Here is a 25,860-nt window from a genome sequence, read left to right on the forward strand (position 1 = left end):
GGATTTTTTAAAATTAGAAATACTGTTAAACTTCATTTTGGTACATTGTTAAGTTACTTGGAAATAGTGTTATCTTCTCTGGGTCTTGCTTTTTAAGATTAGTAAGGCAGGACCAGATTAGCATTTACTCTAGAACTAATTATCCTCTACTACTGAGGCAAGGCCCTTCTGAGTATTCTATTCAATGCCTCATGAATTATAAGATTTTCCAGTCTGGCTGTTGAAACCAGACACTATTCCCAGTCCTGTGTGATCTCTGGCTACTGTTACTTTTAATCCTTTTGGGTGTTTCTTTTCCCTGCCTCAAATAGTTTCTTCATAAGCATGTGCTGATCAGTACTTTGCTGAATACTTGCGTTCTCTCTCTGTACAGTGTCTCCTCTCTGGTAAACCGTTTTGTAAACTCTAGCTGCTGTTTTCCCCCCAGACTCACAACTCTGTCTCCTCAGTTCAGAGTCAGCCAGGTTCCATCTGGGATCTTCCTCCCTATTTTTTTTTTTAAGTTTAATACCTCATTTTGTATGTGAATCTTATAGAGATTAAACTATTCTCATATTGGGAATTAATTTCCTCTGGAGAAAACATGAAACTTTAATTCTTTAGTCACCTAAATTTTTTTAAAGTAACTTCCAATATACCACAGTTAGTTTAAGGCTTATAACAAGTATCTGGCCATTTGGTGATTAAAGCCATTTCAACTGCATAAAACTAGAATTTGGAAACTGAAGAGCTGAGTTTCAGTCCTGGCTCTATCACTTATTAATGATGTGGCCTTAAGCAAGTTGCTAAACCTCTCTGAGCCTGTTTCTAAAAGTGTGAATTTTCCATGCCTACCTGTTATGAAGTTACAAAGTTTATATGAGATAATAGATGTAAGAGAACAGATTCAGTATGCTATTCTGGGCTGTTCTTAAAGGTAATATTTGGTTTTTTTTTTTTTTTTTGGATACCAGTTGAGGAAAAAGATCTGGTTTAGATGGTAATATAAAGACATACTGAATCATTACAAATTGAGTATGAGCTACTGATACAGAGGTTTATGGATAGAAGTTACCTTTATGCATGCTTTTTATTTCACTGTTAGAACAGCAAGTTTTGATAATATGGCATATTTATCTTATAACTTAGAAAGTACTTTTAAGAGTAAAATCCTCATAAACAATATAGTTTGCTAAAGCACTTTTTGTGTTTTATGCTCAATTTTTAATTTCTCACATTTCTAACATCTCCTATTTTTATTGATAATTACTTTATTTTTCCAACATTTCTTTCATAGGATTTTGAGAGGAGCCATGTGTATATATAAATCATTCTTTTTCTTTCTGCCTGTATCAGAGCCAATATTTTGGCATCAGTAAACAATTATAATACAAATTTCTTCATATATTCAAAGTGCAGAGGGATATTATACTCCACATCATCACAGAAGTTCAATCAAGGCATGATTGGCACTTCATGGGCTGCAAAAAGGCATGATGTGCACCTGGCTTCCAGAACTGTGAGAAATCCTGGCTTCCAGAACTGTGAGAAATCCTGGCATGTTTGCTGTTTAAGCCACCCAGCCTAGTGTATTGGTGTTATAGAAGCTGGAACTGACTAAGTCGCCTAGGTCTCCTACTCACCATCCTTCCTTTCCCCTCTTCACTTTCCTTTGTTTCTGTTAGGGAGGACTTATTTCCAAACTCTTCAAAAGAATTAGATTATGACCTTTCCTTCTCTCCTATCTTCCTTCCCTTTTCCAGAAAAGGCCTGGCTCACAAGAGAAAGCATGACCACCCAAATAAACCTTGGGATGACAAAAGTATACTGCTTTCATAAAGTGGCCATGCTGCTTTTATGTCTCTGACTTCCAGTTAATCTTCTGCTTATGCATGATCTAAAGTTTGTCTTAGGTTACTTAAGTAAAAACACCACTAGAGTCATCTCCTCTGACTAAATGAACTACTAGTAAATGCCTTGAAATGAAACATTCAGCTATATCAATATTGAAAGGACATACTTCTTTTCCTTCTTAATGACATTGAATTTGCTTTAAAATTGTAAATATAGGGTGCTGAATTCTTGGGTTTTTAGTGGGGTCTTGTTGATGATTTTGTCTTGGGACCTAAGAATCCAAATGAATTAAATTTGAAATAATTTAGTACAGCAGAAACCAACACAATGTTATACAGCAACTATACTCCAATAAAAATTCATAAAAAAAGAAAGTAAAATAATTTACAATACTAATCACCTATTGCTTTACTAGTTTAAAAAGCAGATCCCCTTGTCCACTTCCCTTTCTGAAGTAATTTTCTATTAATGTAGTAAGTAATGTCAGGTCTGGGATAGGAAGTGAAGAATACTTTGTTAGCTTCCGGTCTGACATAGCCTTAGTATTCATTAATCTCAATTCAATAAATGTTTATTGAATACCTATTCTGTGCCAAACTCAAGAAATCCCTGTCTTAGGTGAGGAAGCCAATTCTTACAATAGAGTATGATAACCAAGTACACTGGTGGGGCAAGAGAGGAGCTGTAACAAGCTCTTCAGTTTATTACCAGAAATAAGACTTGATTCTGTCATGTGTGATTAGACATATGAAATCAAAGCCTATTCACATGAACCTGTCTTAACCAAAATAGGGAGGCGTTATTCAACAATTCCATGTAAAATGAATATTAATTTCTGTATTCATTACAATATCCCTTAATAGCTTTGTTTTCATATTTCTGATTGATCTTCTGTGGGCTCCAAACACTGCAGACTTCCTTGCCTGGGGCTGTCTGTCAGGTAGTTAATGATCTGTAAGCAGTGTTTTATGTAAGTAGTTTTCAAACAACTTATCGACCCTTTGATGTACAGTATGTTGAGAACTAAATATGTAAAGTATTTTAGCATAAATTCTCCACAATTAAATATTTTCCTCAAGCTTTAAGATTAAATTCTAGAACCTCCTGGAAGAAAATTATAAATGTCAGCTGTGCTTTTCATTATCAGGAAATAAAAGAGATCTTTCAAATATTCCTAGGGGAAACAGATTTCAAATCTTTGCTAAATACCTTAAACAAACAGGAAATAAATATATTTGCTTCACCTAAGCTCATAAATACTGCATTACGTATGATGTCAACTTTAGTTAAAACCTCTTCAAATAGTCCCTGAATTAAGAGGAGCTTGAAACCTGATTAAATAATGAAAGGATAGGGAAAATCTTTGCAAGTTTAATTTTTTAGGCCTAGAATTGAACCTTGTACCTTTGGGCTCAAATATTTCCATGGGAATATAGACTTTTTTAGTAGTCATTTATACCACCATATATAACACACGATTCCTCCTGGCCCAAACCCCACTGTTTCCTAAGGGAGATCCCCCAGTTCAGGAGGTAAAAGAACAAAATTCAAACATGTAGAAGAGTTTTGTGAGCTTTATTGGTTGGTGAGTGACATGAAATCTCATAAACTTCCATTTTTACTTCTTTTATTGGCAACTGTCCCTACGCCGAAAGTAAAATTGCTGCTCTTCTTGCTTTTTAATTGTAGTTATTATTATTTTAGCTCAATTATTTTGTTGGTTAGAGATTTTTCGTAAAATTTTTTGTAGTAATATATAATTGTGTTACACTATTTTTTCTATAAGATTCATTAATGACTTTAAGATCTATATATTTATGGCTTGTTTCTAACGTTTTTACACTGAGGGCTTTTTTTTTCCAGCATAGCATTGTCTGTCATGGAAGGGGATTGGTAATTTTTGCTTTGCCTGAGGCTGTGGTGTGCGTACACACACACACACACACACACACACACACACACACATTTGATTCATACCATAGAAAGAAGAGTAGTAAAACCACGTCAGATTTCAAGTACAGTGATATTCTAAAATCTAAGCTACTTTATAAGTCAGAAGTGTTTAAGGAAACAAACCCTGAACATCTTCATTAATCAAGCCCAGTGTGGCTGCCTGTGTTTGTAGCTGCACGACACAAATACCTCAGCCCCCAACTTCTTTTTATCCAAGCCCAGTTGGAAGTAGATGAGGCAGATTCTAGGCTAAGCTGTAGATCTTGTGAAATTTGTCTTTCCCCTCCTTTTCCTGACTTTCCCCTCCTGCACATTCCCACTCTTTGTCCTTCTATTCCTCTCACGCTTCCTGCACCCATTTATACCTATTGATTGACTACACCACTCCTGAAATGCCTTCACACTGAAGCGATACCTCAACCAGACTTTTATCTCTGATTGTAGGAGAGGCTTACTCCTTGTTAGGAAAACCTTGTTTCCTCTGCAAGCTGGTGAAGAGATTGTTTTTGGAGAGTGAGGTAGGAGGAGGCCCTTGGGAGCTTCTGAAATCACAGTTGTCCTAGTCACGCACATTTGGTTTAGACCTTATGATGTTTTTAGTATCCAAGCAGATGCTGTACGGTAAGCCCCTGTAAAAGAAAAAAATTGTGCTGGACCCTTGTTAAAAATGGCAAGGAAAACTTTATTCAAGACTATTGCCAAGGGAAGAGAGATGGAACTCCACTGAAATAAAAGGCAGGAGGATTTTTAAACACTGCGGGCGGCGGGGGAGGAGGATGAGTTGGAGGACAAGTACTGGAGGACCTTGAGGGGAGGCTGGTCAGTGCGATTATCTGTGTTCATCCGCATCTGCTAATTGGTGCAAATCAGAGTTAGGCTCCCACTCTCCCACAGAGACTGGGACACAGGCTCTATCTCCCTTGATGATTGTATTTCAAAGGGATGGCTTCTTTGAGGTCCTTGAGAGAAACATCCCTGGGTTGTAAAACTGGCAGGAGACTGGAAGAAGATCCACACCTGAAAGGGGCAGAAGAATTTTCAATTGCAAATTTGCTACAGTAAATGCTATAAGAAAAGGAAAGTCAGGGGACTATAGTGTGGGGAGAAAAAACCCCAAAAAACCTGTCTCAAGTTCAGTCAAGCTGAGAAACTGACCCCTTCTTGTCATCCACTTTCCACATTCTTTCCCTTTCTAACCCCACCTCTAAGCTCTCCAGTTGTTAAAAAACATTATCAAGTTTCTGGTTCTCACTGAAATTGATTGAAGTTGATCTCATGTCCCGGCATTATTGGTTTCTTCCATTTGCGACCCTTGTCCTGCCCTAACACAGGTATACCTCTTGGCATTTATCCTCTCTCTCAGTAGGTTGCCTGCCCTCTCTTTTGATTTTAATCTGAGCTCTGCTGTTTCTTCCATATACCCTGTCCCTGAATCACCTACACTATGTTCTGGGATGTTTGACATTGTTTTCAGAATGGGCATTTAATGATTTTCATGTTGTGACCGTACTTATTTGGACAGATATCCTCAGACACACCCGGAACACAGAATTATTTACACCTCTGGTTGTAAAGTTTTGCCTAAAATCATTATCGTTTGGGCTGCATTCTCTTCATTAATAGAGATGTTCTCATACTGAGTATTAATATTTATAGTAACAAAACAAAGGAAAAGAGCAGATTGGATAGAAAGACACCATGGATGCAGCAGCTTTGCTTTCTGACAGTGAGAGGAAACCACGTGATTGCACCTGGGCAAACCTCCAGCCCAGCACAGGCTTTTCAAAGAAAACATGGCTGATGCTTTGGAGTGAAAAACCTCCATCCTCATGTAGGAAAGCATGTTTCCTACCAAGTGATTTTAGTCTCCTCTAGAATTTTAGTCTCCCATAATCCCCACCATGAGAGTTCATAGGACATAATGATCCAAAGCAGCACATTTTCAAAAGCCTGGGTAGTTAGCCCAGAATAAGACCATTGTTAGCAAGGGCAGGCTTTAGCAGAACAGTTCGGGGTGAGCACTGGCTGTGATTATATGTTCCAGTTTGCACCCAGACAGCTCCATTTAATACCTATTATTCCAGCATAATCATTAATAGCAAACCCCTTTACTCTCAAATGGGTCCTGATTTGGATAATAAATTATATGGTCACTTGAACTTTGTCACTCCAAGTACTGATTCCTTCTGTACCCGTGTGTAGTAAAAGTACTCCTCATTCTACTTGCTTTCAGATGTGCAATTATTGGATTAACTTTTCTCATATTCACTCTCTCTCTTTCACACACACACACACACATACACATGCACAGACATGCATACCACTACCTCCAAAGAAAAAAATGTACTTCTTAGGCTGACTACCTTTTAAGCATAATTTAAGAAGAAAAATGTTTTCTTAAATACAACATCATATGCAAAGATACTTGCCCATAGTGAACGCAGAGCTTTGTATTATTGATATGACGCTAAGCACAGTTCCTTCTACAACTGGGCTCATTGCTTTGTGTCTTCAAAAAGCAGAGATGTGGTGGTGACCTTTCATCTACAGAAAGAGTTGAAAATTATTTTAAAGGAAGTTTGAAGCCAAAGGTTTGAAAATTATTTTAAAGCAAGTTTCCTCTTCCTTCTGTCTTTGTAAGCAAAGGGTAACTGGTAAAATGATTTATTTTCTTTGGTCTTAAGCAAATTCCCAGAAGCAAGTAAGGGGGTGGTTACTCATGGAGGAGGGTTAGTCATCTAGTTACAAGTGGACATTGGTATGCACATTTCTCAAAAGCTGAAATTGAATCTCAGAGCAATTACATAATTCATTGAAGACATAGCTAATAAGCAAGAGGGCCAGGGCTGATCTGATTTCATAGCCTGTATCCTGAATCAGTCCCCTGTGCTGCCTTCCAGCTATGTCATAATTTGCTGAAAGTTTGGCTTCTCCACCAAGGCAGAGACTTTGGCCTCCCTGTGTTTAGCATACCACGGGCATTTAGTACATATTAAATGAACAAATTATTGAAGTCATGCATGAGAGGCAGAGGGAATAAGAATGACAGCCAGAGTGGGTGGGGGGGCACAGGGTTGGACCTAAAAGGTCAAGGATGGTGGCAAGTGTCTGTCAGTAAATGTTCAAAAGACGTCATGAGGACTCTCACTAAGAGTCCCAGGTGAGAAGCAAATTTAGCATGGGGTGGTGGGGGTCAAATGATACAATGAATAAAGTTCAAGAGTGAGGGTTTGGTGGCAGAAGAGTTTGACAGTTTTTCTGAGCAGCTTTCTTGCCCCTTAGGCTAGAGAGACAATTCAGGATTAAGGCGTGGGCTTTGAATTCACTGAAGCCTCAGGTTGAGCCCTTTAAAAAAAAAACAAAAGTATAGAGGTAACCGCTTTACATTCAGTATCCCATTTCATTCTCACAATGGTTTTTTGAGGTAGATAGTTTGATTCCTATTTTATGACCAAGCCCCCTGAGACTTTGGAGTGAAGTCACTTGAACGAGGTCATGCACAATAGGTCAGCTTTCCAATCCGGGTGTGTCTGACCCTAGAGAATGGGCTCTCAGCTGTCCTTCTCCTCAGAAGGGCTTCATGAGAATGCTGATGCCACTGAGGTAAGAACAAACCACCAACCACATCTCACTCCCCATCAGTGACACTACCTCCTACTTCACCAGAGGTGTTAAGCAAATTGTCATTTCTAACAAGAGCAAACATTTACAGAATATGTACCATGGCCAGAATCTGTTGCAAATACTTTCTATGTATTAATTAATTAAGTCCTTAAGACAGTGCTATGAGGCACATACTATGATTTTTCTTCATTTTACAGATGAGGAAACTGAGCTGTAGAGACGTTAAATAACTTGTCAAAGGTTATGTAGCTAGTAAAGAGCAGAACTGGGATTTGAATCCAAGTAGTCTGGCTCTAGAATTTGTGTCCTCAACTACAGTTGACCCTTAAACAGTGTGGTGGTGAGGGACATCCACCCTTGGAGCAGCCAACCATCCCCATAAAACTTACAGTCCACCCTCCGTGTACGTGGCTCCCACGCATCCAGGATTCTGCTTCTGCAAATGCAGCCGAGCACGGATGGTGCAGTACTGTGGTATTTACTACTGAAAAAAATCTGTGTGTAAATGAATCTGCACAGTCCAAACCCGTGTTGTTCAAGGGTCAGCTGTGCTATGCGATTATTTACATTATCTACTGACTCTTCGATGAGAGGGTAACTTGCTGAGGACTATATCCATAAATTAGTTTCATTTAAAACCACTGCCATCGTCCTATCTTTCATCCTGAAGAGTGTTCTCGCAAGGATAATAGGAGCCCTGGATTTGTAATTGTGGTGATAATAATAATAGCTAATAACCACTGAACATTGTCTGTGTGGTAGACACAGTGCGAAGAGCTTCACCTCCCTCTTGTAATTTAATCTTCCCAGCAACATTTTGAAGTAGGCTTATCATTCTTGTTTTGCAGATGAGGAAACTGCAGCTTGAGTGTAAGAAACTTGCTCAAAGTTACACAGCAAGTCGCAGCTGTGTAAAAGCCAGCATCTGTCTGCTTTCCTCTTGAAACTACCAGATGCTCTGCTGCCTCCCAGCCTAAGGCTGCTTGAGCCTTTGATTCATTAATTAGTTTTGCTGGATGGTGTCCATTTTACACTGCCCATGAGGGCCTGTTACTGTACATGCTCACTTCGCTTTCAGGAGAAAAAAGGCAAATTACCAAAAGAACGAATTAACACCAGGGAACTTTTCCACAAAATAACATTCCTGGGATGCCACTTGGTTAGTATTCACTTACTGCTACATTTCACACTGTATCGTGTGTTTTTTTGCATCCGTTTAAAGCTATACTTCCAGCACACCAGAGGACTGGATGCCTATAATCAAGGCAAAGATTAAACTGAAAAGTTAAGTGAGGCTTAGAATATAAATGTTTAAAGAAGCAAGATAACTGTTTTAGAAAGTTTTATGTTATAAATATTTCAATATAAGGTTTTGGATAGTATATGTACTGTGGTTAAATATACACGTGTGTAAACAAAACAGAAATATATACCTTTCTATATTGTTATTAAAGATGTCAGTGAAATTATAGAAATTTAAAACTGGAGGAAGCTTAGAGATCATTTAGTCTAGACCAGGAAACTAAGCAGGACCAATATTGCTGACTTGACTTGGCAAGCTTCCAAGAATCTTGCAAAATTCAGATTAAACATCATCTTCTTTACAAATTATTTCCTATCTCCCTTCTCACACCTGCCCCTTCCTGGCTGCAATTCATTTTTTAAATTATCTTAGTGCATTCTCTGGCTATGTGGGTCATGGCCTCTTTATCACTTTATTTTACATGGCTCTCCCCCTCTTCTGCCTTCTAAGCTCCTTGAAAGCAGGGACTGTTTTCCCTTCAGTTTTATATTCTCAGGAGACAGCGCAATGCCTGGAACTTAATCAGTGTTAGATGAATCTTCTAATGTGTGTGAATGAGTTTGCAGAGATCTCAGGGTTAGTTAGCAGTGGAGTGCAAATGAGGGCACAGATTTTTCCGACTCACCGACAAATGATCCTTCTACTACACTTTGCTGCTTCTCTATTCTAATTTGAATTTCCCATCATAACTGGATTCTAAACACATTTTTTAAAAAGGACATTATCAGAAGCTATCAACAACCAAAAAAGTTAAATTGATATGTCGGTGTAAAATTCTTACCCAGTGACTAGGGAGTACAGAATATAATTTCTCAAAGAGCTACTAGCATCTAAAAACTTTTTTAAAAGGCTTATGTAGTTTTCCTTAAAAATTCGACTTAGGATTTATATCCTTTTGATCTAGAGTGACACTCAGAACCTGGATGTTCCATATTGAAATTACTGAAGTGTTGAGGAAAGATAACCTAAATTTGCTTTTTATGTCAATCACTGGGAACAAAGCAAACCTTCCATGTGTGAGAGAAGATTTGGTTGGAAGGCAAAGATTTTGTTCATTCTTGAATAATACCAATTTCTTCTGTTTATAGATATCTTGCTGGCTTCAAAAAATACTTCAGATGTAGAAAACCTCTTAGTATATTGAAGGGTATGGGATTATGAATCTGCAAAATTAGATACAGGAAATAGAAGTTCATCCTTCTCTCAGTAGATAGTCATAGATAATCATTTTTTAAAATTAAATTACTTAATACCTCTATCTATCTAGATTTGTATGTGGCTTATAATATATTTTCAGACTGGAAAAGAAACTTAGAGATCCTTCTAATTTTGTAGTTGAGGAAACTGAAGTCCAAATAAGTAAAGTGATTTTTCAGAGTTGTCCTGACCAATTTGGGACCAAAGTCAAGGTCTCCAGGGTCAGAGTACAATATCCCACTGCTTCTCTGATGAACAGGTTTTCACTGATTATGTTGGACGTTTCTTCCATTATGTACAAATGCTACTGGTTGAAATGCTTTTAGCTGACATTACATTTTTTTCTTTAATACATGGTATTAAATGTTCTATCATATATGGCCAACTTCCTTATTTTATGGATGATAAATTGTGATTTAGAGAGATAGTTAACTGAATTACCCAAAATTAAATAGTCAATTTGTGGTAGTTCTGGAAATAGAATTTAGGGCTTCTGACCTCCCAATCCAGGGCTCTTCTTGAAACTCTACTTGGTTCTCCAACAGAGCAAATTAAACACATATCCACAAAATAGCAAGGTCAAATGTTTTTACAATTCTAATAAGTTCATCTAAGCCTAGACTTGAAAAAATGATTAAATTGACTGTTTTTTCTCTCTTGAGAACTCTTGTAGTAAACCATTTATGTATTCATTTATTCATCAAGCATATTGATTTTTCTATTATGGATCTCAAACTGTGCCTCAAGCTGGGGATTCGGAGATGAATAATCATGAGTTTGGGCCTCACAATTTAGTAGAGGGAAAGAGAGATATAAAAAGTAAATATAGAAAACTGTCACAAGTGTGGCAAAATAAGTAAGAAAATGTTAGAGGACAGAGCAGTCCAGTCTACCTGAAGGGTTGATTAATCTTCATTGAGTAGGTGTTACAGTGTTCTGAACTTTAAAGATGGGTTAGGTGTTCCCGTGGAGTAAAAAGTGGGACCAGCACTCAAGAAAGAGTGAAAGGTGCTGAGCAATGATATAATAAAATTATAAAAATAGTTTATATAACTTCTGCATAGGTTGCAGCAGGAGTGCCCAGGAAAGTGAGGCTGGAGAAATCAGAGTTGGCCTGATGTAAGGATACGTGTGCTATGCCCAAGAGTTTTGAATTTATCCTATGAAAAACAACGAGCCAAGGATACTTTTATACCCTAGGCTTTATTTTAGAAAGACCTACTATGGTAGAATGTGTGTGTTTATGTGTGTAAGGGAACGATCTAGCAAATAGGGACCCTCATGATTATTCAAGGAAAAGATGCTAAGGATGCCTAGGCTAGGACAGTAGAAGTGAGGTCGTAGAGGAGGGAGAGAAATTAAGGTGTAAAAGAGGCAAAATGAGAGGAATTTGGTGAGCAAAGAGACGTGGGGAGTTGGTAATGGAAGTGACATTGAACTAAAATTAAGAGAGCTGAGTACTAATCTATGATCTTGAATTAGGATTATGTTTTCTAACCATCAATTTCTTTTTTGTAAAATGGCCAAGTAGGACTTTATTAGACTTGAAGTCTCTAGAAATCAATTGATTCTCTTTTAGATATTCACATTGTATATAAATAGATTCAGGGATTTAAGGCCTCCATAATAATTATAGCTAACATTTACCCTTTATCATATATCGTTATGAATGTTGACTCAGTTGATCCTCATTATAACCCTTTATGGTAGATGATAATGCAATTCCCATTTTACAGATGAGGAGCTGAGGCTTAATGTTTTCAAATCACATCTTTTATCTTCTGCATGTCTTAGTCCACGTGGGCTGCTATAACAAAATACCAAAGAGTGGGTGGCCTATAAACAACAGAAATTTATTTCTCACAGTCCCGGAGGGTGGAAGTCTGAGATCAGGGTGCCAGCACGGTAGAGTGAGGGCCCCCTTCCGGGTTTCAGACTTCATGTTGTATCCTCACATTGCAGAAAGGGTAAATTCGCTCTCAGGGCTCTCTTTTATAAGAGCACCAAATCTAATCACCTTCCAAAGGTCCCAAAGTTCCTACCTCTTAATACTATCACCTTGGGTATTAGGTTTTCAACATATGAATTCTGGGAGGACACAAACATTCAGACTACAGCACCGCTCTTTTTATTCTCTGTGTAATTTTTCTCATGAAGCACTTTGATTGTACGCAACTCCTTCCTAGGTCCATTACTAGGAATATTATTGCATATTAATTAATACTGGCTATTGTAACAGGTATAACACTCAATCTTATTGGTTTAACATATCCTAAGTTTATTCCTTGTGCATGTGAATCCAGTTAGTATCAGGAGGTAGATCTCTCCTCTACACAGTCATGCAGGGGCCCAGGCTGGTGGTGACTCTTCAGGATCACCTTTGGCACTGACATCTATCTGAAAGGGGAAGAGAGAGTGGCTGATAGAGTGGGAGGTTTTTTGTAGGCCTGGTCTTGAAGAAGTATAACTCATTTCTGCCCCTCTTCCATGTGTTACGTGAAAGGGAGACTGGAAAATGTAGTCTAGTTGTGTGCCCAGGAGGAAAGAAAAAGGAGGCTTGGTGAATAGGTAGATACTCTCTTTTAAAGGTGGGACTTGAACCTGGACCATCTGACTTCAGTCTCCTCACCCAAACCACCGTGTTACATATTACCTTTTGGACTTGATTGCTCTCATGGAATCAACAGTAATCAAACTATTTTGTACATAAAGCAACGTGAGGATACAGGTTGACTTTATAGTGAACATTACACTGTGTAGTTAAGATTTGTGGCTTCATACAGGTAAGAAATAAATCCAAAATATAAATTTCATAAACTCTCTTCTCAGTTTCTCATTAAGTTCAGTGACTTAGTGATGTTAATTTGTCAGTTTGAAGCAATTAAAAAAATACATTTTACTTCGACTTTCATTTTCTGATAGGTCTCATATATTGTACCCATTGTAATGAAACTTAATCATTTCATAAACTCATAACACTTTAGAAATGGAAGGAACCTTTAAATTATCTCTCAAACTAGTCTGATTTCCTCATTTTGCAGATGAGGATAGAGACTCGGGGACTTACTCAACATTTCACTCTTCAGGGACAACATCCCATCTTTCTTTTCACTGCTCTCGCTGCTCACTCTATCATTTCCCTGAAGAAGCTCTTGGGCTGCCTGCTCTCCTTCCTAGGAGCAATTACAGGAATATTATTGGTCATAAAAGAACAGTGTGACTCTCATAGTGTTTAGGAATTGGGGATGTTCTGATTCTTCACATTTTTGGGGGTACAATTTGGGATTAAGCAGAAAATCTACTTTTAAACGTTTGCCTTTAGAAACATTTAAAAGAATATTATGGATCATTTTCCCCTCGTAGTAATTGGAGTTGGTTATCTTTTGAAATGTCAACTTTCACTATGAGGTAAATATGGGAAGTGAGACTGTTGAATGGTGAATTTCCTGGATCCTACTTTGAAGGTGGAAACTTGTCTTTTGCTCTTAAAAGTGGGAGTAGAAAATACTTCTTTTTTAAAAAATTGAAGTCTAGTTGATTTACAGTGTTGTGTGAGTTTCTGGCATACAGCAAAGTGACTCAGATGTGTGTGTGTGTGTGTATATATATACACACACACACACACACACACACACACACACATATATATATGTTCTTTTTGATATTCTTTTCCATTATGGTTTATTGCAGGATATTGAATATAGTTCCCTGTGCTGTACAATAGTTCTGACTGATAATTAGCTTTTGTTAATTTTAACTTTATCTAAAAAAAGGAAATATCCTAGTCAGTATATTATTTTTGGTTCAAAGAACAGAGACATCATCAAATTACATCAGGAAAAAAAGGGGCTCACTGAAACCTATTCTATAAAATATTTCAGGAATTGAGGAAAAAGTTCAGGAAGACCTCAGGAGAGGCAGACACCAAGGCAGGTGGTGGAACTACCTACTTCTTTATCTCTTACCTTTGCACCTGTGCTTTTTTCCCACTCCTATGTGTCCCCATGTCTCAACACAGTGAGGCTCTCACAAAGCTCTCCACAGGTTACCTGACTCCTGATGCCAAATGACCTTTGGACTCAAGTGCCCATTTCCATGGGACAATTCTGTGACTTTTAGTTCAAATTTCTAAAGAAATGGATTTGATTGGTCCAGTTCCTCTTTTTCAGAGCAGACCTTACCAGCAGAAGTTGTTGGACAGTTTATAAAGAGACCAGTATTCTTTGAGGTTTGCCTTCCTCAACATCACTTCTCATTTAAAACGTGGATATAGAAGATGTTCATGATTGAGCTGAGGGGCAGTGAATCTAAAATTCCCCCAAGAATGAATCTTCTTCTGTTCTGCCTCTTTCTCTTAAAAATAGACTGTGGTACATCCTCTGGTTGAAAGTTTGCTTCTGTTAACGGAGACCGTACTGTTATTAGGATTATTATCCTTTGTGGCAATCTGTTTTTCCCCAATAATTTTATTTTTTCCATATGAAACTAGAGCAGTTTTAGAAAACAAGCTCTGTAAAAATGTCATTGACATTTGGTTATTTCCTCCCCAATCATCCTGACTTCATAAATTATGTGAACTTTTGAAATTTATTGAACTTTTTAAATGATCATTTCTTTTAATTAGATTGCTTCATCATGAAAGTCTAAAAATGTGCCCCATTTTTTCAGTCTAATGAATTAAAGTGAGAAATTAGCTGTCTCAGAAAGTTTTTGTTTCAGCACACTTTTTCCATTCAAAGTGATTTACAGCAACCTGAATCCACTAACTAGCTTGCACTTCAGATGCCTATTGGTCCATGTAGGTGATGCTTTATTTCTGCTTAGAAGGTGTAATGCATACTCTGGGGAGCTAGTCAAGCTGGGTAAAACTATTAAATAGGAGTGTATGGAGACAAACAAAATTTCAGAGTCAATGAGACAAATCAGAATACAAATAAGAACTGAAATCTAATGGAGAGGAAACCAAGTAGGAACAAATTCACAACTTGACGCTGAATTTACTCTCTTCTGTGGCTTGTGTCAGATTAATGTTTTCTACATGCATCTCATGTCAACACAATTATGTGTGTATACATATATACACATAGATTTTTTAAAATATTAAATTAGAACTTTTATAGAATATAGATCTTTCTCTAACAACTATATCTTTTAAATTTATATGTTGTATCATTTTGGTATTCATTAATTACATTAATAGTTAAAATTAAAATCACATTTAAGTAATGCTATACAATTTAAAAGCAGTTTCACATACATTATCTCATTTGGTCTTTATAAGGACTCGATGGAGCTGTCTTAGAGATGAACAAGCCAGTTCTTTGAAAGGTGAATGGGCTTAAGCATTTACTCAAGTATAGTATAGGTTAGGGTAGACTTGCACTGAGATATTTCAGTTCCAGAGCCCATGTCCTTTCTAGGCTACCAAGCATCACATGTAGGAACAGTGATACACTTCTTGCTTTCCTTCACGTCACCTGGAACTCTAGTCTACTGCATGTGCGTGGAGCTCTGTAGAAAAGACGTCATATGATAGTGTTGAAGATCATGGTTTCTGAAAGCAAACTGTCTGAATTCTCACCTCCGGTTTTGTCTATTACTGTTTTACTTTGGGCAAGTTACTTACCATTTCTCTGGCTCAGTTTCTTCATCTGTAAATTGGGGATAATTATAGTTTCCTCTTTAATGGTTGTTGTGATGATAAAATGGAACAATGCATAGCATACAGTGAATAGTCTATGGATGTTACTTAGCAAATACCACTATTCCTTAAATTGTTTCCAGAGTGAATGGATTATTCTTACATTTAGAATGTGATATGCATAGCTTTGTGCTCTTATTGACCAAAGGCCAGCAACCACTACTCAAGGTAAATGATTTGCATTAATACTATTCTGTGAACCCATTTTTCATGTTTATGTATACAGTTGGTTCACAGGTAATGGCTAAAATGTGACCATATTAACATATATATAAACATATATGTGTATATAATTATATATAATTAAATGTGTCTATATAGGTATGTGTATATATATATACTTTTTAAAAATTTCTGCACACATATAAACCAAATGCTATTCAGATTCTTTTTCTTATGGAGAAGGTAAAAAATAGTTAGAAACAAAGATTTTGCTAAAATGCCTTATAAGACTTCATTCCAGAGTATTCCAGTCATAATAGCTTTGCAAAAACATTTAGGAATCTTTAAGATAGGATTTAAGAGGCAGTCTCTTAAGGCCATGTTTCTGGGGAACCAGTAGGGCGGTATCCTATTGTTGAAATGATATATGAAGGTAATAACCTTGGAAGGCAACAATTAGAGCTGGGCAAGACTTGGTAATCCTGTTTTCATAAGAATTAAAACCTATGTGTTCTCTAGTGTCATTTCACAAAAATGTAGGAGGCAACATTTTGTATTAATGCATCACAGTCAGAGAGGAGAAAATAGCAGAAAGGTGTGGGGCTTTTTGTTGTTTTATCTTTTGTGACTTGGGGATTGTGACATGAAGAAAATTGTTCATTCTTTTTTCACTTAAATCTTCTCCAGGGGGTCTTGCATCATTTTAGTATGACGCCAATTGTCTGTGAAGTCTATTTTGTTAATTTGGAAAGGCCTAATATTTGATTAGATTAGTTTATCATGAGCTCTGTCTGACTCCGTGTAGAGAATTCTAGTAACTGCTTGAATTTTTTACAGTCTCATTAACCTTTTAAAGGAAAACCACAGGAATTAGTTTTAACTTCTTAAATTGCTTGTTTACCATTTATTAAACACATGCCACATACTAGCAGTTTACATGAAAAATTAGCCTTTGTCTACAAGAATTTGACATGAGAAGTTAAGATATATAGCAGACAAATAAGAAAACTATGTGTGTGTATATGTATGCCATGCTTAGGTGAACTAAATTTTGCTAGAAGATTCACGTCCCTATTTTGAGACATCTCATTTTACTTACCATATATACTGGCATATATAAAAATATTGAACAGTCAATATTCTCCCTACCCATGCCTTAAGACTCTTTGAGTGCGGGATTATCCATCCTTCCATCCATCCATCCACCCACATCCACCTACCTACCTACCTATCATCTATCCTATTTTAACAAGGTTAATCATTCCCTTCTCATCCCCCCACAGAAAGCTTTACAACTTCAATTTTAATAAGAAGGACAAAGTCTGATAGAGATTTCTCACAAAATCCTACTTCTCACAAGGAAACTCAACCTGTGTGTCTATGCATTTTATTCACAGGCAATGAAAAGAAAGGTCAGGGCAGAAAGGCCTTGGGTCTGTGAGGCTTGCTCTTCTGCGTCACCTTTGTTATTAATTCCTTAACATTTAGTCCCATATTCTCTGAAGGGGGAGGACATGCCTCTCTTCTTCCCAGTGCAGCTCCTACCTTATCCTTCTCTTCATCACACCATATGGGCATCATTTTACCTCCTTTCTTCTCAAAGAAGAAATAAGCACACTTTCTTCACCAGAGCTCTGACATACTGAACTTAGCCAACATAATTATCCAATTGTAAAATGACTCTTTACAACCCTTTGAATTATATAAATATCTGAACAACATTTTCTTGTTTCTGTTCGTTCTGCATTGACTCAATAAGCTAGAATGATCCAGGTTTTTGAGATATCATGTTTCACTGACTTATCCTTCAACTAACACATTTGACAATATATATCCTACTGCACAACCTAGGAAGCAATGGAAAGTACTACTGTGTAGTCAGGGTAGGCTAAGTTTTGTGACAGTAGCAAACAACCACCAAATTTTAGAGGCTTATAACACTTTAAGGTTTCTCACTCATATGTCCATATGGTTGGCGGGGACTCTGTTTCATGTCTCTTGGGGACTCAGGCTGATATAGTCTCTACTATCAAGAATGTAATTAGTTGCTCTTGCTGGTGGGAGAAATCTGGTGAATGACACTAGCTATTAAAATGTCCACACAGACTGATATCCTTTGCTTTTGCTCGTAAGTTCAGCTTTCATTTCATTGGCCAAAGCAAGTCACATCACCACATCTAGATTTAATTAGTGGGGTGGAGAAGTACAGTTTTCCGTGTCAGGAAAAGTAGAAATGAATTTTGACATTGGCATTGGGAAGGGAAAACCAGGTGCAAATTTTTCACCTGTCAATTCTTTTCCAACATATGATTAAAATTTCCTTGTAACAAAGATGATAAAATGGCCCTGGTGGATGATGCTGAAATGGTGCCTGTCTCTTTTCTCAGGATAGAGACTAGTGGAACCTCGCTGTGTGCTCCTGGCCGCTGCAGTTCTGTGGAAAAGAGAGCTCAGCCACTAACCAGCTCTTCCTGAAGCTGTCTCAGCTCGGTCCTCTGCCTGCTAGCATCACTCTCTGAAGAAACCCTAATAATCTCTTGTTCTCTAAACTGGCTTCCATTCAAAGACTTGCAGGACACATCTCATCATGACTTACATCTCTGTTTCCCTAAATTGCTATCAGAGCTCCAAGCATCCCAAATTATCTATCATCACACAGACGTTTGTTTCCATTTTGTTCTGTAATCCCACCCCTTCATTCATTCCACTGTGTCCTCTACAGTTTACTGGGTGCATATCAGCCAACTCCCTGCCGGGCAGTCCTACTACACTTTCCCAGTAAATTTATTCTTCCTCTTTGAAATATATATTTCATATTCTGTTTTTCTTCTCAAACATCTCTCATGTTTCATAGCAAAATGAGATAAAATCAGATATGAAACTTCATCTTCTCACCAACTAATCCGCTCACACCTACCTGACTCTGTATTCATGTATCTCACCTTCACTCTTAGGATTAAACATCCCCACGTGAATCTAATGCCAACCCCCTAGGTGCCCTCAATCTCAATTCCTTATTTCCCTTTAAGGACATTCTTTTTTTAATTATCCACTTTCTCTCCTATATTGTCATTTTCTTTTTCTCAGATTTTTCCAGCAAGCAAGCATGCTTTTATGGCATCCATTAAAAAACTTTCCTTGAACCTTTGCTTCATTCCAGCTATTACTTCATCTCCTTCTTCCCTTCACAGAAAAACTCCTTGAAAGAAATTTTTATAATTATCTGCAGTTTTGCATCTCATTCTCTAATAAACTTACTATAATCATGCTTTCATCTTCATCATGCCATTAAAATGATTTTTATCTAGATCAAGTGCTAATAATAGCTAACACAGAGTACCTGCTATGAGGCAGGGAGTGTTCTAAATACTTTATACATATTAACTCATTTAATCCCCAAATCAACCATATGAAGACAGTGCTATTAATATCCCTCTTTTAGATATGAAAAAATACTAATCAGAGATATCTGATGATGTGCCCAAGGTTACAGTGATGTTTGAAGAAGCTTAGATTTGAACCTAGCTACTGTGGTTTTGGAGGCTCTGTTTTAACTGCTGCATCATATTATTTTTTTAGGCGACAATTATTTCGCTTCATTTATTAAACCTTTCAGCAACGTTTGACATAACTGACCAATCCCTCTTTCTTGAAACATTTTATTCTTTGGTTTTCCATGCCTTTATCTTATGTCCTTTTTCTCTTACCTCATGTTCTGCTCCGTATCAGTTTTTTTCTACTGTCTCCCCTCTTCCAGATTTAGGTTCTGGACTATTCCTTCCCTACTTCTCTATCGGTAGCGGTAGCCTTTCCGTGGTAATTTAGTCCAGTCTATGGCTTTAAATATCACCTATCAACCTAGATCTCTTAAGTGTGTATCTGCAGTCCAGATCTCTTCCCTAAGCTCCATTTTATAAATGTTGCTGCCTGATTTACATCTCTACTCCTGTGTCTTATAAGAATCTCAGACTTAACACAGACAAAACAGAACTACAGTAATTTCGACCCAACCCAACTTTTGCCAAACTCCCCTTTCCCAGGCCTCCTCTATCTTCCAGAACCACCAAATTCTAATTCCTCAGGACAAGCTTAGGAGTAATCCTTAATTCCTCTTCCCCTCACAGCTCATACTCAATCCATTAGCAAGTCAAACCAACTCTACTCTGAAATATCCCTCATCTGGTACTTCTTCCCAACCCTTAGTCTAGTCTGTGTCCCATCCTTCACCTCCTGAACTCCTGCAACCCCTTCACGACTGGTCTCCCCGCTTTCACTCTTGCTTTCTTCAGTCCATTCTCTAAAGAGCAGCTTGAGCAAACTTCTAAAGCATTAATGGGATGACAACATTTCCACCCAAAGGCTTTCCCTTGCAACGAGAATAAAATCCAATCTCTTTACCATGGCGCCCCCGCCCCTACACCATCTTCCTACGTTTCTGACACATTGTCCTCAGCCTCTCAGCTGTTCATCCACAGTACATCCACACTGGCCATCTTGCTGTCCTGGGAACACACCACACGTTTCCCCATTTCAGAACCTTGTCATTTTCTGCTCCTTCTCTTTGGAAAGTTCCTCCTTTCTTAGCTCTTCATCATGGAGGCTTTCTTCTCATCATTCAGGCCATTATTCAGGTTACCTCCTCAGAGAGGTTTTCCCTGAGACTCACAAAAATCTGCCTTCCCTCCATGCTTGATTACTCTCAATCACATTACCCTACTGCATTTCTTTCAAGGAGCCAGAAAATCTAATATTGTCTTACTTAATCATTAGTACCTAATTATTATTTGTTTTCTCCACAGGAATATGAGCTCTTTGAGGGCAGGTCTATGTCCATCTTACACATTGTTGCATCCCCATTACTCAGAACCATGCCTGATATGTGGTATTGACTCAAAATGTGACTAAGTGAGGTTCAGTGTAGAAAGCAGTATTTTGACTCGTATAATATTACATAAAGCATTCAATAAATTAAAACAAACTGAATCATCCTTAGCTAAGAAAATATTTTCTAGAGCACAAGGAACAGAAATCCGGCTTTCAAGTTTTTAGCTTTTGTTTGATAGCCTTGTGTTTGAATCACACATGGAGAAATCCCCATTTGTATCTACCATGACAGAAAAATCTTTGGGGCATTGGAAATGGTATCTGCTTCTTAACATTCTTTTGAGGATTATGTGTCAAAGCTGTATGTTACACCTGAGTTTCTCGGTTTCGCATGGGGGGTGAGGTGGACAATCCATGCGGTTTGGTCTCTCTTAGAAGAAAAATGCAAGCAATCTAACCTGAGTTACTGCCTAGTGGTTCCTCATCTCTGAGGGGAAGATTGATATGAATGCATGATGTACTCATCTCATTTACAAAATGATCTCAGTGTACTTTATAACATTAAACAACTTCCTGTGTCCTACTTTTCTATTTAAATCTGTTTTTATATCAGTCACGTTCTTACATTTCTGAAAGCATAACATTTCAACAAATGTTTGATTTTAAGCTGGTTTTATCTTTAGCAGATGGAAATTTTGCTTGATCATTTCACAGTAGGGTTAATACTTTGAAGAAGAGATGCTGGGTAGAAAACACAATGAAGGCAAACTCCAACCCTATCCTAATGTGATAAGTGAGGTCCAAAAATTTCAATCACCCAAACAGTTCAGTAGCCTTACTGTGAGGTTAAGAAAATGGGTGATGGAGCCTCACAGCTTAGTGAACTGGCTTTTTCCAGGCTAGATATAAATCCATCCAAGTTCTGGCTGTGGTGGTTGTCATTCGGTGGCAGTTGTTCCCTCAGGCAAAATGGAAAGAAATGTTTTTTTTTTTTTCCCCTCCTGAACAGGCATTTAATTGTCTTATTTCAGTTGGAAGCAGTAGTTGGAGAATAAGTTACAGGAACAGACAAACAAAAAAAAAAAAAAAACAAGAAAACCCCAAAACCAAAAAACCCCACATAAATTAAAGTGCTTCAGACTGCAAATGTAAACACAAGGGCGAGGGGAGGCCACCGAGCTCTCTCCCTTGACCTGAGACAGGAGGGTCATGTCATTGTCGGGTCCCTTTACCATCACCACTCTCTGATCTCAGCCCTGCAGGTGGGAGGGAGGGAGGGAATGTCAGAGGCAGGGAAGAGGACTTCAAGGAACGAGGAAAACACTTTGTAAACTTAGAACCAGGGTGCAAGGTGGGGGACAAGGGAGCTCCTGGAGCCCTTGCCTTGGCTGAGGGGTGGGGCCAGCCCCCCCAGGAGGTGCGGGAAATACTGTTGGCTTCATGCCGCAGCCTTCCCTGAGGCTGGATGGAACGTTCAGGAAAATGGCAGGAATTTCAAAAATCACCCAATTAGTTCATTTACAGGGAAATTGAGCAGAAGAATCCTGAGGAAGTGGGTTCCCACCCTCTGCCTTCTGATTTCTGAAAAGAATTTCCCTTCCTGGCCCTTGCCCTTACACTCACCCCTAGATGAAGAATATAACCTTTATCATCCCACCTACTTTGAGAATAAAGTTTGTCTCAGCCCTAGTACAGGGCACCTTGTCCGGGGGTTCCCTTACTTTGATCAACACGTTGAACAAAAAGGTGTAAAAAAAGTCATATGCAAATAAATATGTTTTTGATGATACCACACATTGCCTCTATATTTCAGACTGCTCTAACAGTTCATTCTAATCTAGTCACTAATTGTTCCTGCTTCACCAAGCATTTACTGACAGAAATGGTCCTACCACATTTAACAAAGAGATCAGATCTGCATTATGGAGTCAGCATCATTGTATTTCTAGTTTCATGCATGGTGGATCCTTTATAGAGCTATATTTAATGTGCTTCTAATTAAAAAGAGGGGGGAGTATCGAAAGCTTTCTCAATGTTATCTCAACTTTTGTTTTTGTTTGTGCAGCTCACCATGTTAAAACGGGCACTTGCGAGGTGGTGGCACTCCACAGATGTTGTAATAAGAACAAGATAGAAGAACGGTCACAAACAGTCAAGTGCTCCTGCTTCCCTGGGCAGGTGGCAGGTACCACACGAGCTGCTCCATCTTGTGTGGATGGTGAGGCTTCTTCCATTGCTCTTTGGGATAGGGTAGACGAGGACTGCTTAGAACTGGAATCCCACTGTGATGCTGATGACTGGGGTTAATCCTGGGGGACCGCACCATCAACCATGTGGTTGGTACAAGGTCACTTGAAGAGCGTTTTGAAATCTAAAATCTATTGGAAGATGGTCTAAGATCTTATGCGGTTTTGTAGCAAAAGGCATTATAATGAGGTTCCAATAAGTCCATGTGCCTCTTACTTTGATGCCATGAAATATTGATTTGCCAGTGGAGGGCGAGTGTGTGTGTGTGTGTATGTGTGTGTGTGTGTATGTGTGTGTGTGTGTATGTGTGTGTGTATAAATTATTTGGCAAAGGAAAAATGAAAATAGATGGTTAAATAGTGTGGGTACCTAAACACATGGCTGGTTCTTAACAATGAAAAAATAAACACTGCACAGATGAGTGAACGTTTAGCTGTGGATAGAATTCACATGAAATATTTTTATAGAGATTTATCAAAATATTAATTTCTTTCTTGGAGGATTCACCTAATTACAAAGGATATAAACATTTATGTGGGTCTATATAATTGATGTTATCATAAATAATAATGTGTTAAGTGCTCATATTTTCATGGTGCACTCCTTGTGATAATAGTTACTGCCCACAGTAAAAAAAGATTGTGTTCATTTGAATGCCTTCCTGATTTTAGCCTACTTGTGGGAAATACTACATTGATTCTAAAATATTGACTCTGGTCATGGACTCACTTTCTTATATGTTTATGTAAATCAGCACATGCATGTATCCACGTAGTTTCTTTCCAATATGTTACTGTCCATGAAGCCTATATGTTGGCATGAAATATCCTTTAAAAATGTGCCTATCATTAACAATACTGTATTATACACTTAACATGAGATCTACCATCTTAAAATTTTAAGTATTCTTACCAAAGTAAAATAAAAATTAAAAAAATATCTTTAGTCAAAATATCTAGAAAGATTTATTCCCTTTGGACCAAAAAAAAAAAAAAAAGCATCCTTCAAAATCTAATCAGCCCAGTGGTGGGAAAAATATGTGGCTTTTGTTCCTCTTTAAATGTACACCCAAAGAATTAACAAGCCCAAATAGAAAATATTACATTGATTTTTCTATCTCCTGTAGCTTCAATAGTGGAACAGAAATGGTGGTGCCATATGCAACCATGTCTTGAGGGAGAGGAATGTAAAGTTCTTCCAGATCGGAAAGGATGGAGCTGTTCCTCTGGGAATAAAGTGAAAACAACTAGGGTAAGTGGACAGCCAGCCTGTGAAAGCAAAAAGTCTCTCAATTAATAGAGCACGGAGCATGTGCAGTGACATCTTTAAGTGGTGGTTGTAGGATGAGAGGTAATAGTTTTCCATAGTACATTTTTCTCCCATTTTCTCCCTGCTTCATTTTTTCATAGCACATTTTTATTTCACCCAGAATAACATCTTCTGTAGATTGCCATCAACTGTCATATTACCTAATAATTAAATACTCTTTGTTCCTTCATGAGATACTGACAAAAACGTGAACAGCCCCGCCCCAAGGATGCGTGTTAAATGCTGGGAAGGTGACCCCAATCCCTCATTCTTCTGATGGATAGTAATCTGAATAAATTCTGAAAAAAAGAGAATTTATATATGACTCAACAAACATTTCCCAGTTAATATTCTTTCATTTTTATGAGATAATTATTTTGACCTCCCTGATATCTGGATCAATGAATAGTTTTCTAATGGTTAAGTTTGTAATCATGTAATGAGTTATCAAGAGGAGTTTTCAAATCTCAGGGTCAATATGAAAGGAATGCTCTTCAGACAGTGAGGTATTTCAGCTTGCAATGACTGATTTCTGGGGGGTAGGAGAGAAGTGAAAAATAGCTTTATTCTTTCATTTTCTAATTACCTCCATGGATATTCCGGACTGGCAGAATTTAAATTCTTTGTGGAATCAGCAAATGAAAGTTTTGTCTTATTTTGCTTTTTGCCCTAAGGGGAAAGCTGACTACTGTTTAGAACTGGATAACTGGGGGCTAGAACAGAATAACGTTTTATAAAAAGGGGATATTTTATTTAATAAAATGTAACATAAAACTAGAGACTGTAATTTACGGTATTGATTAACAATAGCAGTTTTTTTTTTTTAAACCTTGTGTGAACATATTCAAGAGGATTATTTTAAAATCCCATCAGATATATAATGTTGAGTAATATCTTTAGTGCATTGACTATTCAGACATACAGAGAAGTAACCAAGTTTCTAATAAATAATAACTTTATATTTTGTCAAATGATTTCATGACTCTAGACTCATCAGTTGAAGGCTGACACTCTTCCAGAATCTGTGGAGTGCATGACCAGTTAATTAGAATAATTGTATTATTCAGTTAGCACATGATATAATCCATATTGATTTGTTAAAACCATTCTGGCAATGTAAAATTTCCTTATAAGCTATTTATAGCATGAAAATTTTTTTCCTAACACTATTAATCCTTAGTCTAAAATAGCACTCATGTAAATGCCTGGAGATTTAAGATTCTGAAACAATTTTTTTTTTTAAATAGTGAGTTCTCTACATCGTAATTCTATGTTTTTATTACATCAGTGGGTATGAGGAAGCTAACACTTATTAGATACTTAAAACATATGCCATATACTGAACAATGTGCTTCATGTGAATTAGCTCATTTAATCCTCTTAATAGCCCAGTGAAAGAGGTAATATTATTATCTCCTTTTACAGCTGAGTAAACCAAAGCTTTAAAATGTTAAGTGACTTCCCAAGGTCATATAGCTAATTAATGGGAAGTTACAGATCAAACCGTATATTTTCATTCCAGAACCTAATCTCTTAACCTGTAGTTTATACTAGATCATTTAACTTATTCTTAAGCAATAGTGATGAAAGTTTCCTATAATTCTGTTCATATAAAGTAGACCTTTAAAAATATTTTTAGCTTTTTGGATCATTGAAATGAAAAGGTCAGAAGCATGTGATCTAAATTCTCATAATAAATTGTTTTAGA

General features: G+C 37.5%; 1 protein-coding gene across 1 annotated transcript in view; it reads left to right on the forward strand.

Moving 5' to 3' along the window:
• The window catches only part of TAFA2 (TAFA chemokine like family member 2), a 105,982-nt gene extending 81,093 nt beyond the window's left edge, over positions 1–24,889 (forward strand). Inside the window, exons 2-4 of the mRNA XM_024736386.1 lie at positions 22,663–22,815; positions 23,971–24,095; positions 24,827–24,889. Of these exons, the coding sequence (XP_024592154.1) occupies positions 22,663–22,815; positions 23,971–24,095; positions 24,827–24,889 (341 nt within the window). The remainder of the gene's footprint in view (positions 1–22,662; positions 22,816–23,970; positions 24,096–24,826) is intronic.
• The last annotated feature ends 971 nt before the right edge of the window (positions 24,890–25,860 follow it).

This window comes from Neophocaena asiaeorientalis, unplaced genomic scaffold (assembly GCF_003031525.2).
Source record: "Neophocaena asiaeorientalis asiaeorientalis breed wild unplaced genomic scaffold, Neophocaena_asiaeorientalis_V1.1 scaffold134, whole genome shotgun sequence".
Taxonomy (NCBI): domain Eukaryota; kingdom Metazoa; phylum Chordata; class Mammalia; order Artiodactyla; family Phocoenidae; genus Neophocaena; species Neophocaena asiaeorientalis.